Here is a 15,322-nt window from a genome sequence, read left to right as displayed (position 1 = left end):
TTAGAAGCTACTCAAAGTACAGAGAGCTGGACAATCTTTAGACCTTTCTCTCAGGTTTCCTGCAGAGATATGAGTTGGGTATCGATTTGCATTGGTTTAAAGGCAAAAAAATAGCGTCAACAGAAAACTCATCATTATTTACATGTTCTGTTTATATATAGATAAACAAAAAAGATATGTTGTAACTTGTGACCTCTCTGGTCTTTATGCTGAACTACTGGCCAATCTGTAACGCACAAACATGAGACAAGTTTTGAACTTCTTAACTAACTCTCAGAGAGAAAGCAGGAATGTGTACTTCCAAAATGTTGAACTACTCCTTTCAAAGGTTATTATGACCCTGTGTAGTGTAGAATCTTCACAATAACTGATCCTCACACACAGTCCTGTCAGTGCCGCTGGTTTCAGTATCTAGCTACACTGCACCTCCCACAAACACAGTCACACACACCCATAGACATAGACCAGAGACTCACCTTTTTCACAAACTTACAGTACGTACACACAAACCCACATATACACACACACACACACTCGACACACTCATCAGAGCCCGGCTCCCTCGAGGTTCCTTTAATGGAGGCCGCGTGTTTGGTGTGCGGCCTCCTGTACGGATCAATTAGACCACCAGAGCTCTTCATTGCATCCTAAATTAACTAAATACATAAATACATTTGGCCTGGATTCAGCCCCATGGCAGACATTACGTACTGCAATGCCATCCCGAGACTTTAATTAGCGGCAGCACACACTCAAACACACACACACACACACACACACACACACACACACACACACACACACACACACACACACACACACACACACACACACACACACAGAGTCACATTTCCATCATAGCTGTCATTAACCAGCAAAACCCTACCCATGATGCACTTGGGTCCAGCTCTCATGGGGTCCGACCAATCGGATTACGTTGATCTCTGTGTTCGGGAAAACAATGTTATATGACATCTATCTATCTATCTATCTATCTATCTATCTATCTATCTATCTATCTATCTATCTATCTATCTATCTATCTATCTATCTATCTATCTATCTATCTATCTATCCATCCATCCATCTAGCATCATTTACCCAGGGCATGTGTCACCTGAAAGCTCTGTCTAGGAAGGGAAAGTGCACCTCACCACAGTCAAAAAATCTTGATTCATCGACCACCTTTTACACGGCAGACATTTTAACAAATGGTGCAAGAAATCACAGTAATGGCTGCTGCCCTGCTTTTGTCCCTGCTGGGCCACCAGCACGCCTGAATGCAACAGAGCCGTCAGTGATGTCATCATCTGCAGCTGTGCCTTTCTGCTGTGACATGTCAGAATGTCTCATCGTATCCAGTGGTGGAAAGTGTGGCGGCAGCATTGATTTAAACATTAATGCAACAATTGTACAAAAGTACAGTTTTGAGGGAACTGAACTTTCCATTTCCGACGACTTTAAACTTCTACTTGAGTACATTTCAGTGGGAAATACTATACTTTTACAACTCTACAGTCTACATTCATGTGACATCATTAGTTACTAGGTTGACCTTTCTGTCTTTCTATTTCTCTGGTCAGTGACCTCGGGCGTTGTACGTTGGTAGCTAGCTCCCACTGGGGATTCAGAGAGCAGAGAACCAGTTTCACAACATTTTACATTGTGTGATTGTTTGTGATCAATATAGATTCTTCTTCTTCTTCTTCTTCCTCTTCTTCTTCTTCTTCTTCTTCTTCGTCTTCTTTGCAGATACACAATACATGTCATGAACCATGGGCTGCGTGAAATCCCCAGTTGAAGCCATTTCTCTCAAAGTATGAATGCTACCACCAGAGTGCGACTCTATCAGCCAGCTGCAATGCGTCAGCACAGATGCTTTAGCAGCCCTGCAGTAATGAAATCTGAGCACCTGTTATGGCAGGATGACCTCACTTCAAACAGCCAACCTGCCACAGCAAAATGAGTTTAATGAGGTGTCTGTCATGGTTGTATGGACACAAGTTGTTAAACTACAGTACTGTAAAGTTTATTTCTATGTTGAAAAGAAGCATGTCATATTTTGACAGACACTATAACAACTTGTTTAATAACTACTGGAACAGAAATGGTCATTTTTTCTGATGGATTTGCTATTTTTTTTTACATTGAGCAAGTCTGATGGTGTCAGTATGTCTGGTTTATTTGCATAATACATTTTTAGACTTTGCAACATTTCAGAGAATGTGCTTATTCACTGCTGTTTCTCCACACATTTGTATAGCGCAGATTTCCTAAGGCCAAACCAGAGCATTGCAAAGCAACCTAGGAGGGACTTAAACCAACTGAATACCATAATCCCAAACTCCAGAGGCTGATGCCTTATCCATTAGGCCATTGGGTCACATATTGTTTGTCTAAAGGTGCAGAAATGTTCTCTGCAGCCAACAGAAGCTGACTGACTTGTACAAGAAAACAATAATCTCACAGTGTTGATGACACAAGTGATCACCGAGTGATTTGGACATTACAAATGTTAGAAACAAAGCAAAATGAGGGGAAAAAAGAAAATAAATATATAAATAGTGTTTCCAGCCTCGGCCTAAAGGATAAGTCCATCCAAAACTGAAAATTATCTAACCACTCACTTAACGATGTAAAGGCAGGAAAATAGTTGAGGCCCACAAAACATTTCTGGAGTGAAAAACACAGATAAAATGGCTTCATACATCTCACCTGACATAACCCCAAGATTCCAAATTGATTTGAAAAGTTGTGACTTACACCCTCGACTCGTGGTGTCACTCGTGTACCCGCACGTTTATCTTAGAAGCTACAGTGAACATTTTGGCTTTGAAAAGGGGGATATGAATCCTGCAACAGTCGCTGTGTTGCTACAGAAATGTTTTATGAATTTTAAATTTTACCTGACTTTTAAATATTTATGAGTGAACTTACACTTTAAATTAATCATGTTCCCGGGGAGTTGCTTTTTTATCTTTTATCTCAAATAAGGGTGTTTGTAGCACTGTTTATTAAGATGAGGGGTCTGGTTGCCACTCTTCTTAATAAACAATGGCACAACACTCTCAGCCACTGAATTCATTTTGAAATACAAAGTAATGATTTGTTGTATCATTTTGAGTCAGACCTGTGAGGAAAAACTTTCCCTTTTTGCGTTTCTCTCTTGTCCCTTTGACATTTCCCTTTAGATTAAATAGATAAAGCATTCTCACTCTCTCTTTATTTATCTCTCTTTCTCTCTCTGACTCACAAGCACAGCACCCAGGGAGCCCCGCTGATATGGTCTGGGAGCATTAACTGAGTCTGATCATACCGTGTCTGTGCGACATCCATCACATCCATCTGCACCTGTACAGTCCAGACTCACAATTTTCCACTTAGGTGTAATCTTTCATGACCACCTTTTGCCGAATTGGATTTCTTAGATGCTAGAGGAGTTAAATGATACAGTACAGTGTGCCATCTGTCCATTAACCACACACTCCTGTTGTGAAGATGACCTGTTTCTTGGAGGACCTTGTGACATAGCGGCTATTTTAAGCGATTAGAGGAAGTTCATGCACACGTATTAATTAAATATTATCCGTATTAACAACCTTAATTAACAATTTGACCAAAACTAGAATCATACAAATAACCTAATGTTTAAAAAAAATCATACAAATGAAGAAAGAAGCAAAATAAAATCAGATAAAAATGCAATCTAACATATAATAGAGTGTAAAATAGGTAATATTTGTTGCCTGAGTCTTGGTGTGACTTTTAACGGACGCTGGTGATTACTCACCACTTCCTCATATAAATATCATCTTATTTATTTTTAATTGGGGTGACAGTGATTCTCTCTGCAACATGTTTTCATATCCTCCACATTTAACCATGTTATTCAGTCTGAAAGTCAAGTAAAGTTCACTGATTGAAATGTTTATCATCAGGAGTCATATCATTTGGCAGTTTATATCTCATTCATTTCATCATATAGTTTATTCAAAATCAGGCTCAGTTTAGCATATCATTTACAAGCCGTTACTTAGATAGGTGAGAAAAGTAGTTCATACAAAATCAAATGACAGGAAAAAAAATAATCAAATACTCAAGTTGTTCACATCAGGATTGTTGTGTTATCTCGACAGTTACTTGCAGTTCCTCAGGCTGGACTTGACATTTGTGTCTCACTGGTAGATTGCAAAAGTGAAATCTTTCTAGGAAACAGCATAGAAAGGAATTCCTTTATTGTCATTGCACAGACAAGAACATTTAAGTAGCAATCCAGATTTATATTCACACATTGAAGTACCCACATATGAGAAGCATGTACAAAAAGAAGTATCAGCCAATTGAGGCTCAAAATGAAACCTGGCAGTGGCACAAAATGAAGATTTCTGAACACTATGGCACCCTGATAAGATTGTGCTTCAGGGTTTGCTTCAGTTGTGGAATAACAAGTCTCTAATTTTCCCCGGTGAATTCACATAAAAAAAGAAAGAGAAAGACAATGAAGTAAGAAGGGCAGCAGTGACAGTGCATAACTAAGTACTGTACTTAACTTCAATTTTGAGGTACAGGTGCTCCTGTATAAATTCACTGCACTACATTTTGGATGTCGATATTATACTTTTTAACCTCTGCATTTAGTTGATAACTTGAGTCACTATTGCATGCTATTGCAGTGCTTTTTTAAACGAATTTATCTTAGCAGAAATTGGATATAAAAAACATACATACATGTGCATATATGCCTATATTACATATACTTTTGCTTGTAACCTACTTTTGGAGCTGAAGTATTCCCTGAGAAATATTTGAGTAAATGTCTTAATGTATCTGATATTAAATACTTGTTAGATTTTTTATATGGGTGACTTTCACTTGACCAAGTGATTTTTCAACACTGTGTCATACGGTAACTTTAGGGTACTTTTTGACAACACTTAAAAGTAAGAAGGTCGCATTTATTAATATGTGATTCTTTAATGATCAACAATTCTTCTGCGCACCATCAGAGCATTTTTTTATTGATTGTCTAAAATGTCAACAGTATTCCGCATCTACCTCTTGTCATCCAAATTTGTCCTGATGAAGGGCAGCCTATCAGCTCCGTCCTCCCGACCTCCTCGCTGCTGACTGGCTGACTGGTGGAGGAAGAGGATGTCGGGACAGCAAAGATGTCCGCGCTCATTTGAAAACCTGCTGTACCCAAATCCACAGTTTGGCACCTAATACGAGTCGTTTTAATGTCGGCAGTGGTGACGACGCTGTGCTCAAACAAGGATCATACAAAGGAAAGAAAAGGACTCCGCGACAAGAGCCAGACTTTTCCTTATTATCAGGTTAGCGGCTAAACGTCTCCCGGCAACTGACAGCTAGCTGAAGCTAATATTAGCTAGCGTGCTAATCAAGTCAGGGGAAACAACGGTACTCTACGGGAGTTTAGCGTTAGCTTGCTAATGCTGTAGAGCACTGTATAGCTAGCCTCTTAAAAGCAGCGGTTAACAAGTTTATTTATGTAACTTGTAGCATCACAGTGGCTGTCAGGTACGGAGTTTTTGCTTTAAAGACAGTTATTTTGTTGAAATTTCCTAGCTGACTGCTAGCATGTAGCGCCTGTCAGTCTACTATAGCATGTAACAGAAGAAATTATAATGAAAGTTGTCTTATTGTAATGTTGCTTCTAACAATATCGCGACAAGTTGTCAGGGATAACGTTACGGCTTCAACTCACTTAAAGGCCGGTTTGAGCTAACTTAATGATATGTGAAATTAGATTACAGTCATAAATTAACGTCATTATGAAAACATTCACTTGATGGCTACGTGTCCAATCTGCTCACCACATCAAGTTAATATGATGAAAATTTGTATTCCTTTTTATTTTGAAGGGCACCACCTTACCTCCTCAGGTACAACTTGAAAATTCAGTTGCGCAGTTTTACAACCACTGTCTTAACAGTTACACACATTTAGTCTTTTAGTTTTCTGAATTTAAGGCTATGTGAAATGTGAAATGATTCTCTCAAATGTGAAATGATCCTCTCAAACATTGAAGTTGGGATCCTTATTAAGTTTCAGTTTTGCCCTCTTGTGTGTGTTCTTTTCAACTTTTAAGTATCTCTCTCAGTCCAGTCAAAACCTTTCTGTCACCCAGTGTATACTGTCATGTTTTTGTGAGGAAGTTTTTTATTTGAGCATGTTTACATGAATACAGACTCACACTTACGACTATACAGCTGAATAGATATATGCACAATTAGGTTGTAACATGCTTTTTTTGTTTTCTTGAATATGTATATAAAATAACGTAACACTACAAGACAGAAAAGAGAAAAAAAAAACAGTATACAGAGGGACACGAAGATGCATTAATAAATAGCCCCTATGCCTACCCCTTTATTTGTTTGACTGTGGGTGGTAGGGCAGCACAAACATTTGAAAAGTTATCGAGATCACAATATAATCAAGTGCAATCCAAATTGCAGAAGCCACAATCTTTTGGTAAAGGGTTGCCCTTCAAATCTTGATCTCCAGAGTTAAGAAAACACATTTTGATACAGACCTTAATAAATGTCACATTACCGTTATTTTCATAGTTTATCATTAAGAAAATAAAATTGTGTCACTAAAGCAGTCATTCCCACTTATAGTGAAGTAATTGTAATGATAGTGTGAGTAAGTCAGCACAGTATAGTCAAAGTGATCTGCTACAGATTTACAATGCAAGTTCGATAATTTAACTATTATTCTATTCTTAGTATTTTTTACAATGTTTGTTATATGTATAGCTCTAAATTTCTATTATGGCATAGATAGTCCTGTTACATTCTAAATGATCTTATCTATATACTGTATGTCCAACAGTTAATATCCCTGGTAGAATATGTCAAACCCATTAGATTGCGCCGGGGCAAGTAAATTGAAATAAGCTTCTCCCTCATTTCTTAACATTTCTCAGTTTTTCTCATCTGATTCTGTCTTTAGAAATAATGCTGATATCTGGAACTCATGTCGGAAGTCGTGTATGAAGAGACAGCCACGATGATCGCAGCAGGGGAATTGCAGTCGTTTGTCCCGTTCGGCCGCGAGCACTGCAGGAACCATCCAAATGCCTTCAACCTGCAGCTCAGAGAGCTCCAGCCTGCCTCCGAGCTCTGGTCATCAGACGGTGCCGCTGGCCTGGTGGGGTCCCTGCAGGAAGTCAGTCTGCAGGAAAGAGAGAAGGTGAGACTGCTGGCATTACATGACTTTGAGTGCACTAAAATTCCACTGGTGTAATCAATTATGTTTGTACCACAGTAGGTATTGATTAAAATATTTTTTCATGGCACTAAAAGTCTTTGACTGGTTAAAGAAATGTTTCAAACCCTTTTTTTTTTTTTTTTTTTTTTTAACCGTCTTTAACCTCTTTGTGTTGACCTGATTGGCAGGAATGCTGGCAGCTCAGGAAAGGCTGCATGGGAGTCAGAGAGGAAGATGTGGAGTTTGAAGAGGAGCTCTACACAGCAGGAACTGTGGTCGTCTGGAGCCAGGGCAGTCGGACCCAGGCCTCCAACGTGTACAAAGCCTTCACCGTTGACAGCCCAGTGCAGCAGGTCGGTTTCTGAATGCTGTTGTAGACTGTAAGCTACCATGATGCCGTTCTCAAGCATTTTTTCTCTTTTATAAAACACTCTTTCATAAACATACTGGAAATTGACAGGATTTATATTTTTCTGTCTGTCATGCAAAACATTTCTAGGAGCTGACAATGTCTTTTTTTCTGTCCGTAGGCCTTATGGTGTAACTTTGCTGTTCCTCAGAACAAGAAAGACGGTACTCTATCATTTAAAACGACTTTTTTTAAGTTATTTTATTTTATCAGTTATTTTACATTGCAGTTTAAGGTAATAAAGAAATATCTCTAATGTTGTTTTGCAGAGAAGGAAGTGGAGCAGACAGTGTGTATTGTCCAGGGTAGCTGTGTCAACGTTCACACTGTCACCGGGAAGGATTTCATCTCACCCCTTCCCTTCCAGGTGAGAGTGTGATATGAGTAGATACTTGTAGAGAATTTCAAAAGGAACTGTTGAATTCAACCAGCTGGTCCACCTACTTTGATCTTTTTCCTCTCTTGTCACTTTTCGCGTTTAAAAATTCCCCAAAATTCCCCAACTGTTTCTTTTCCACATGAATGGTGGCTGCATCTGGTGTTAATGTGTGGGTGTGTTTATGTGTCCATGTGCAAGTGAACGTTAGTCAGTTTAGTGGTATTCCTCAGGGCTGAACCATTGTCTGGCCACCCAATGATAATGGACACTTTGGATTGCTGACAGTGGGAATGAACCCCATCAATTGAGCTGCATGTGTGAGATAGCTCTGCTTGCGTTTGTGCACTTACTGATATTTTTATCCACATGCTTGGCATGAATGTATTTGTACTTGATGCGTTAAAAGATGTCTCCCCTGTCTATGTCTCCCCTAGGTCTCAAATGTCTGGGCGACCAAGTTTGGACTTTTGTTAGAACGAAAAAATGCAGCAACTGACACCCAACTCGGCCCCCCTGGGTACTTTCTAACACTACGCACTCATATGCATATGTGTATACAAGCTCACAACACACAGATCCGGAAACTAACTTTGAGTGAAGCAGTCATACACAACAAAGTGCAAACCCTAAACAAAAGTCAGTCATGTACACATACATACGCAACTAAGGTACTGTGCTGTTTTTCTCTACAGGGAACCTCTGCCCACAGTATTCAGCATGCTGCATCCACTAGACGAGATTGCCCCGGTAGTGTGTAAACCTACGGGTACGACACACACACACACACACCACACACACACACACACACACACACACACACACACACACACACACACACACTTGCACATTCTCCTCTTTCTCCTCTGTTGTCTGTATAATTGCCATTTTGATGTGATTCTGTCCATGTGTGTTTTTTCCAGGTCTGTTTGAAGGCTCCCGTGTGCAGTATGCATCTGACTCAACCATGAAGATAGTGTTCAGCTGCTCTCAGCCTTCTCTCGTTGTCTCCTATGACACTCTACAGGGAATACACTCCGTCTGGGCATTGCGCAAGGTCACGCCTGATGTTAGTGATGACACAGACACACACACACACACACAAACAAACAAAAACATAGTCTACCTGTGCCTAACCTCCAGCCTTTCATTACCATCAGGAGCGCTCTTCAGTCCTGCGGTGTGCAGCAGATCCTTGTGGCACACCGCTGGGTCTGATGGCATCGGGCTTTCTGACCTCCCACCTCCGTAATATCTCCCGCCTGGATTCGCCCGGTGGCAGTGGGGCAATAGGGTTTGGTCCTGTAACTGGAACAAGGTAATGAAAGTGAATGATCCTCAAATACGAGCATTTCCTTGTCATATATATTAGTAAACCTATTATCCTTGTGTTTTGGACTGTTGGTTGAGTAAAAGTAATTTAAGAGACATTTTGCACTGTGGAAAATTAAGATGGCCATTCACTTTTTGCTATATTGGACACAAAGCAATTGATTAAGTTGCAGGCCTACATGCAAATCAGTTTACATTTAAGGTCCTTAAAATCTGAATCAAAAGCAAAACAAAAAGTTCAGAAATCAACATCGATAGCAGACCAACAAAGCATGAATGGAATACAAACTTAAGGCTGACAGCCACTGACATGGATAAAATAAAGATGAGCAACTTTTAAAAAACGAGTACGGAAAAAGAGGAAAATAACTAAATTATTTTTATTTTGCATACTAAATGTGATAATATTTGATCCTTGTGAACATCTCTGGTCTCTTGCTGTGGTCTGATCTTCTCATCGGGTCTCTGCTTATATGTAGTTGTACAGTTGGCACCAGCTCTCCGCTACACTACAGCGCTCTGCACAGCCACCAGAGCAGGATGACGACATCTTCACCAGGATTACACTCCCGTATTCACTCCCCAAGTATATCCAACATGGCTGCTCTTAGGTAAGTAGAGGCACTTAACGATTTGTTCTACTTAAAACAAACAATCAAGGAAACATATCTGCGACGCAGATGGATATTGTGTGATAAAGTGATTAAAATGTCCTGAAAACAAACATTTACTGAATGCTAACTTAGCTACATTAGTATAGATTGCTAAAATCAAATGTAAACAAGTAAACTTGGATAAGGCACAGGATTTGCAAGTTTTAAGCTTAAACTTAAGCTGTTTAGCGCATGAAGTTACAAAAATTTAAGTTTACACTGAGCAGATGGCAAAAAGAGCATAGGATTCAAACGGAGAGCCACTGATTGAAACAATCCTTCTCAGTGTAAAACATTTTTTCTTTTCTATCCAAAGTCGTGCCCACTCTCCAGGCATGGCGGCTCCCTCCTTTTCAGGTGCGGCTCGCTTCAACACGTCTTTCTACAGCCAATCCCCCAGGGGACACCATGGCTTGCTGCCCTCACCCAACAGCACAATCAACGAGACTATGCTGGTGCCGGAGATGGAACCCATCGTGCCCGACCTTTGCATGGAGCAGCTGTGGAGTGAGACGATCACAGCTGGCGGTCATAGGTAAATTCCAACAAGTTCAGTGATGCAAAGCTTTTTTAGTTTATATTAGCATCTGCATTTAAAGACACATGTTTTAGTTGAATTGCTAGTAAATACCACATTATCTACAATTAATCAAATGTTACTGACTTGAAAAATTTTCCTGAGCAATTGTGGCTTAAAAGTTACTTTAAGTTAATTTCCTATATCCATATAAGCTTGTTGCTCCTTGCAGTAAAGATGTGAAATTATTCTCAAAAAGTTTTTGAAATTGGCTTGTATTTTTGTGTAGTTGTTGTATTCTTTTGTTGCCATGCCTATATGACATGAATCTTAAAGAACCTTTTTCACCTGCAGGGAGATGAGCAGCCAGGCATCTAAAGTTTTCCTAACCTCTGACCTCTGTGAGAACTGCTACCTCTGTTTCCTGGTGGAGTCTCACCAAGAGCTCAGGTCAGTAAACATACACAATGAATGCTTGACACAGACTCAACTAGCATGCACATGCTTTACATCTATGGAAACTATGAGACCCTTAATGTCTGTGAAAAGGTCGAACTAAGGTCGTAAAGAGCAACATGGCTGTAACCATGGACACACAGTCCACAGTCTTCAGGGATACATTGATCACTAATACACAAAACTTACCCGATAAACTAGTCAACAATAGTTTTGATGTAACTCTCTTCATTATCTGGTTGTTTTTTTTTATTTTATTTATTTATTTTTTTTAAATATACATGTTAAAATCTTTTTCGCTGTCTCCACAGATGTGTGAAGTTTATTGAGAGCAACGATACATCTCAGCTCATATTTGCTTCTGTGACAACCATCCCTGCCAAGGATGCAGAGCCTCTGCAGGTAGTTTACAAAACCTTAGATTCACAGAGAGTAGTGAAAGTTAGTGATAGTAAGATTTCTCATGTACATGATCATTGTATTGTACTCTCAGTAGCCTTTTTAGGTACACCTGTGCAATACTTTTCTATGATTCTGAAAACAATATAAATGAATCTGCCGTACCTACGGTAATCTTATAATTGCGTATGAACTAAAAATGCTGGAAGTTTGTAGTTTTAGCTTCTCATGAGTGACTATTTGCTGGTTTCATAGTGTTCAAGTATAGTTGATGTCAGATATCTTTGGGTTTTGGACTGAAAGTCTGACAAGAAACTGAAGCTGAGTTATCAAACACAGATTTTGTTCCACTGTTGCTGTTTCTGTATTTTTTGATAATTTTTTGACCTCAAATGTGTGCGACAGTATTGTTTAAGGTGCAGTTATTTGTCTTTCTGTTTTCTAATCTTATGAAGTGAAGAGTTATTTGATATTACTCATAGAATGTTCTTGTTTTAAAGCTGATTTGAGTTTTAGTTGTAAGGACCCCAGGAGGTCTGGTGACCTGCTGGAAGCCATTGGGCTCCTGATAATGAAAAACAGAAACACTAGGGATGTTAATCAATAATAAGATAACTTTTTTACTTCTGGTGATCTTTTAGTTCTGGTGATTTAAAATGTTTCTGACAATAAGAGTTTGATCCTCAGAATATAGATGCCATGCTGGTTCTGGAGGCCTGTGGCAGTCTGGTTCTCTACACAGGAGTCACCAGGGTAAGACCTGGTCAGTCACAGCAGTTTGATACATAACGTAGTGTAGGCAACAGTCATAGATAACATTTTTGGTCCTTCCTGTTTTGGCTGTTCCTCAGGTCAGTAAGGTGTTTGTCCCTGGCCTCCTGTCACCCACCTTTAGTATGACCAACCACCTCCCTCACCTCAGCACGCCAGTGGAGAATGTTAGCACACCGGCTAACGCTGGCAGTAGACACCTCCAAAGACTGGATGAGGTACCACCATGTGTAAACATAATGTTATTTATGCAGTAATGGTGTCAATGATGTGGTTGTTTTTTCTAATATGCATTTTTTTAGGTAACAAGATTGTGTCACCTGCACAGTATAGTTAAATATATCTGTTTCCTCCAAGCTTGGTTCAATCTCGTACTGTCTGAAGAACAATTTCCACAGAGTGAGATTATCTGTCACTGTAAATATGATGGCTTGATTTGGTTTCCTGTTTTTACAATTATTCAATTTTGCTCCTTGACATAATCTTTTTCCTCTACTCTTTGCCTCATGTCTTTGTTTTTCTCCTCCCGTCCAGGCTGTGATGCCCTCACCAGTGTCAGAGCTGAGGGCTCCAAACATTAAACACCATGAAGCTTCGTTCTTGGAAGATTACACTTTCCAGCAAGCCACGCCCTACATACATGCCTTACGGGATGCTGTCTGCAACCGTGTCACTCTGGTAGGTTTGTGTGCGTTCTCAAGAAGGCAAAATCATTACTTTGACCTTTTGAAAATTGCTTTTGAATGTATTTTTCCTCCTGGCGTTAGAGGTTAAAAGGAGTGGTTTGATCTGTAGTTGCTTTAAATCACAAAAAAAGACTTGGTACGTAATCAACAAGAACCTATTCTAGAATACATTTACCATCGCTTTGCAGAGATAAGTTGTTTTCCTACGATTTCTATATGACTAAACTGCAAGGTGGAGACTAGTTGTTTCTAGTCAGTGGTGTGTGTTGCTGTATAAGCCCATTAATATTTGTAAATGAAAGCCACAATGGACTGAGTGAATGTTTATCTGTATGTTTCTGCCTCCTGGGCCAGTCCTGTCAGACCTGACTCTACAGAATACACATATTAATAGAAACAGAAACCACCCTGTGTGAAACATTTTCTGCAGGCTTCTTCTATTCTGACACATTACCTCTGTTCATTGATTTTCTCCTTGACCACTTGATGTGTCAATCTGAGGACTAATTGTTTGCTCTCTGGAGTTTTCAAAGCACCAGCTGCTCTCTGTGTGTTGTCAAGTTGACATTTTATTTTCATATCAGGGGTTTGTTTCCCATCAGTTCTGCAGTGCTGTCAGGGCCACTTGAATAGAATAATGCCTGTGTTAATTCTGTTAGTGTTTCTTATTTTGTTGTAGGTATAGATTTATAGTAATGTTTAGGATTTAACATGGATAGTTTGCTATAGCGCTAAACTCTAAGAGCTGATCCAGATGTTTTGAACCTGAAGTGTGTGAATTGAATTTATGCACAATCCTTCTCTCTAGGAACTAAGCAGTGGCGCGATGCTGAGGATTTCTATCCCAGAGATTGCTACCTCAGAGCTAGGTGAGAAAAACAAATACAATATTTTTAGTTATTGTTTGCTGTCAGAACATACAGAAAAAAAAACAGTACTGGTTGCACCTTACATTTAGGACAAGGTATTGTGGCTTTTATTTTTTGATGAAGTAATGTGTCTGCTTTTTCAATGTGTAGTTTTTTTAAATGAGACAGACAGACTGACACACACACACACGCACGCACACACAGATACACACAGATGGCTGAGTCACAGCAGTTAGGTCCTGAAAATTAGGTTTGAGAGCTGCCCTTCGTTACACAGTGACGTAAATCTTGATGTATTGAGGATGCCATTACAAGACACATTCACACGCACACGCAAACATACGCACACTCGCACGCTGCTTCCCACTGATAATGATAAAGCCACTGCAGTGGTGAGGTTACCATGTGTAACTCTGATAGAAAAATTAGTCATGCATAAAAAAAAACATTTTCTTGTTTCCGTGCCATTCCTTTTCAGATCTTTTAATTAATCTTTCTTATTAACTATCAAACATGTAATATTAACCTTTTAGCACATGAAAATAATTAACTTCAAATAATGTGAGGGATTATGTGGATGAATTGAAAGTCATATTCAGTTGGGAAATACATTGTGTGATAGCCAAACCTTTCTTTTACTCGGGTCAAGGAACGCAAACCTTACCTTTAAACACTGGAAAGTGAGAATGTCCTTTTGCCATTTCTCATACACGGACCACATTATTTGAACTGAGCTTCACAGGCTAGATGATAAAGTTGTTTGACAAATCAATTCAATATTTTCACTCAAGTTTTGATTTGATTATTTAAAAAAAACAGCAGTGAATGCTTAAATTCATTAATTTCAGCTTCTGTGAAAATGTTGTGATGAACTAAATGTGATTCAGCCTCTTCAGTAAGGTGATGCCACCTCCTGCTTGAGTGAACACGATAGTCTAACTTCAACATTCTAAGATTCCAGTTATATTTCAAATTTTTAAGATATAATAAAGAGACAAAATTGAATTTTTATTCCCCATAAAACTTCTCTTTGCTAATCATATCCTGTTGGATGAATATCTGGTTATACGAGATGATGTTTAAAACACTAGCAGTCTTGTCAGTGATAGTATCTGATAGTCAAATCTTTTAATTCAGACTGTAGCCCTAGAAAGGTTTGTTCCTCCATATTTTCCATGGTAAAAAAAGTTTTTAGCTGGTAAAATGGGCAGCTTGAAATGAAGCTTGTGAATGACTCACTCACTGCAGATGCTAGACAAAAAGCTTTAACTACAGCCCTGTATTTATGTGTCCTCAGTAAAAACAAGCTGATGACTGAGTAATTAGAAATAATTGATATACATGTCACTGACAATATATTTTTGTTAAAGTAGAAGTCTACTGGTGGATCTTGTTTACCACCATTGAATCCCTGGGTCAGGTTTCAACAATCTGCTCTGATGTTAAACCTGAGAGTTTCTAATTCTCTTCTAGCTTCTGTCAAAGCTCTTTTTTTTAAAAGAAAAGAAAAAGCCTTCAGCATCACTCAGGTGTGTGTATGACTCTGTCTGCATTGTGTGTCTCTACCTTTATATCTCTGCCATGTGTTTCTCCCCATTATTTAGTAATCGATCCTACA

At 39.1% G+C, this 15,322-nt stretch overlaps 1 protein-coding gene across 1 annotated transcript in view; it reads left to right on the top strand.

Annotated features, from left to right (window-relative positions):
* The first annotated feature begins 5,146 nt into the window (after nt 1–5,146).
* The window catches only part of anapc1 (anaphase promoting complex subunit 1), a 43,698-nt gene continuing 33,522 nt past the window's right edge, over nt 5,147–15,322 (top strand). Inside the window, exons 1-17 of the mRNA XM_037124409.1 lie at nt 5,147–5,333; nt 6,979–7,218; nt 7,425–7,589; nt 7,767–7,809; nt 7,915–8,012; nt 8,459–8,541; nt 8,717–8,790; nt 8,945–9,090; nt 9,182–9,339; nt 9,833–9,964; nt 10,323–10,541; nt 10,878–10,973; nt 11,291–11,381; nt 12,066–12,131; nt 12,230–12,367; nt 12,684–12,827; nt 13,644–13,704. Of these exons, the coding sequence (XP_036980304.1) occupies nt 7,003–7,218; nt 7,425–7,589; nt 7,767–7,809; nt 7,915–8,012; nt 8,459–8,541; nt 8,717–8,790; nt 8,945–9,090; nt 9,182–9,339; nt 9,833–9,964; nt 10,323–10,541; nt 10,878–10,973; nt 11,291–11,381; nt 12,066–12,131; nt 12,230–12,367; nt 12,684–12,827; nt 13,644–13,704 (1,930 nt within the window). The 5' untranslated portion in view covers nt 5,147–5,333; nt 6,979–7,002. The remainder of the gene's footprint in view (nt 5,334–6,978; nt 7,219–7,424; nt 7,590–7,766; nt 7,810–7,914; nt 8,013–8,458; nt 8,542–8,716; nt 8,791–8,944; nt 9,091–9,181; nt 9,340–9,832; nt 9,965–10,322; nt 10,542–10,877; nt 10,974–11,290; nt 11,382–12,065; nt 12,132–12,229; nt 12,368–12,683; nt 12,828–13,643; nt 13,705–15,322) is intronic.

Source organism: Acanthopagrus latus, chromosome 15 (genome assembly GCF_904848185.1).
Source record: "Acanthopagrus latus isolate v.2019 chromosome 15, fAcaLat1.1, whole genome shotgun sequence".
Lineage (NCBI taxonomy): Eukaryota > Metazoa > Chordata > Actinopteri > Spariformes > Sparidae > Acanthopagrus > Acanthopagrus latus.
The sequence above is the reverse complement of the archived record's forward strand: the minus strand, read 5'-3'. Positions and strand labels throughout refer to the sequence as shown.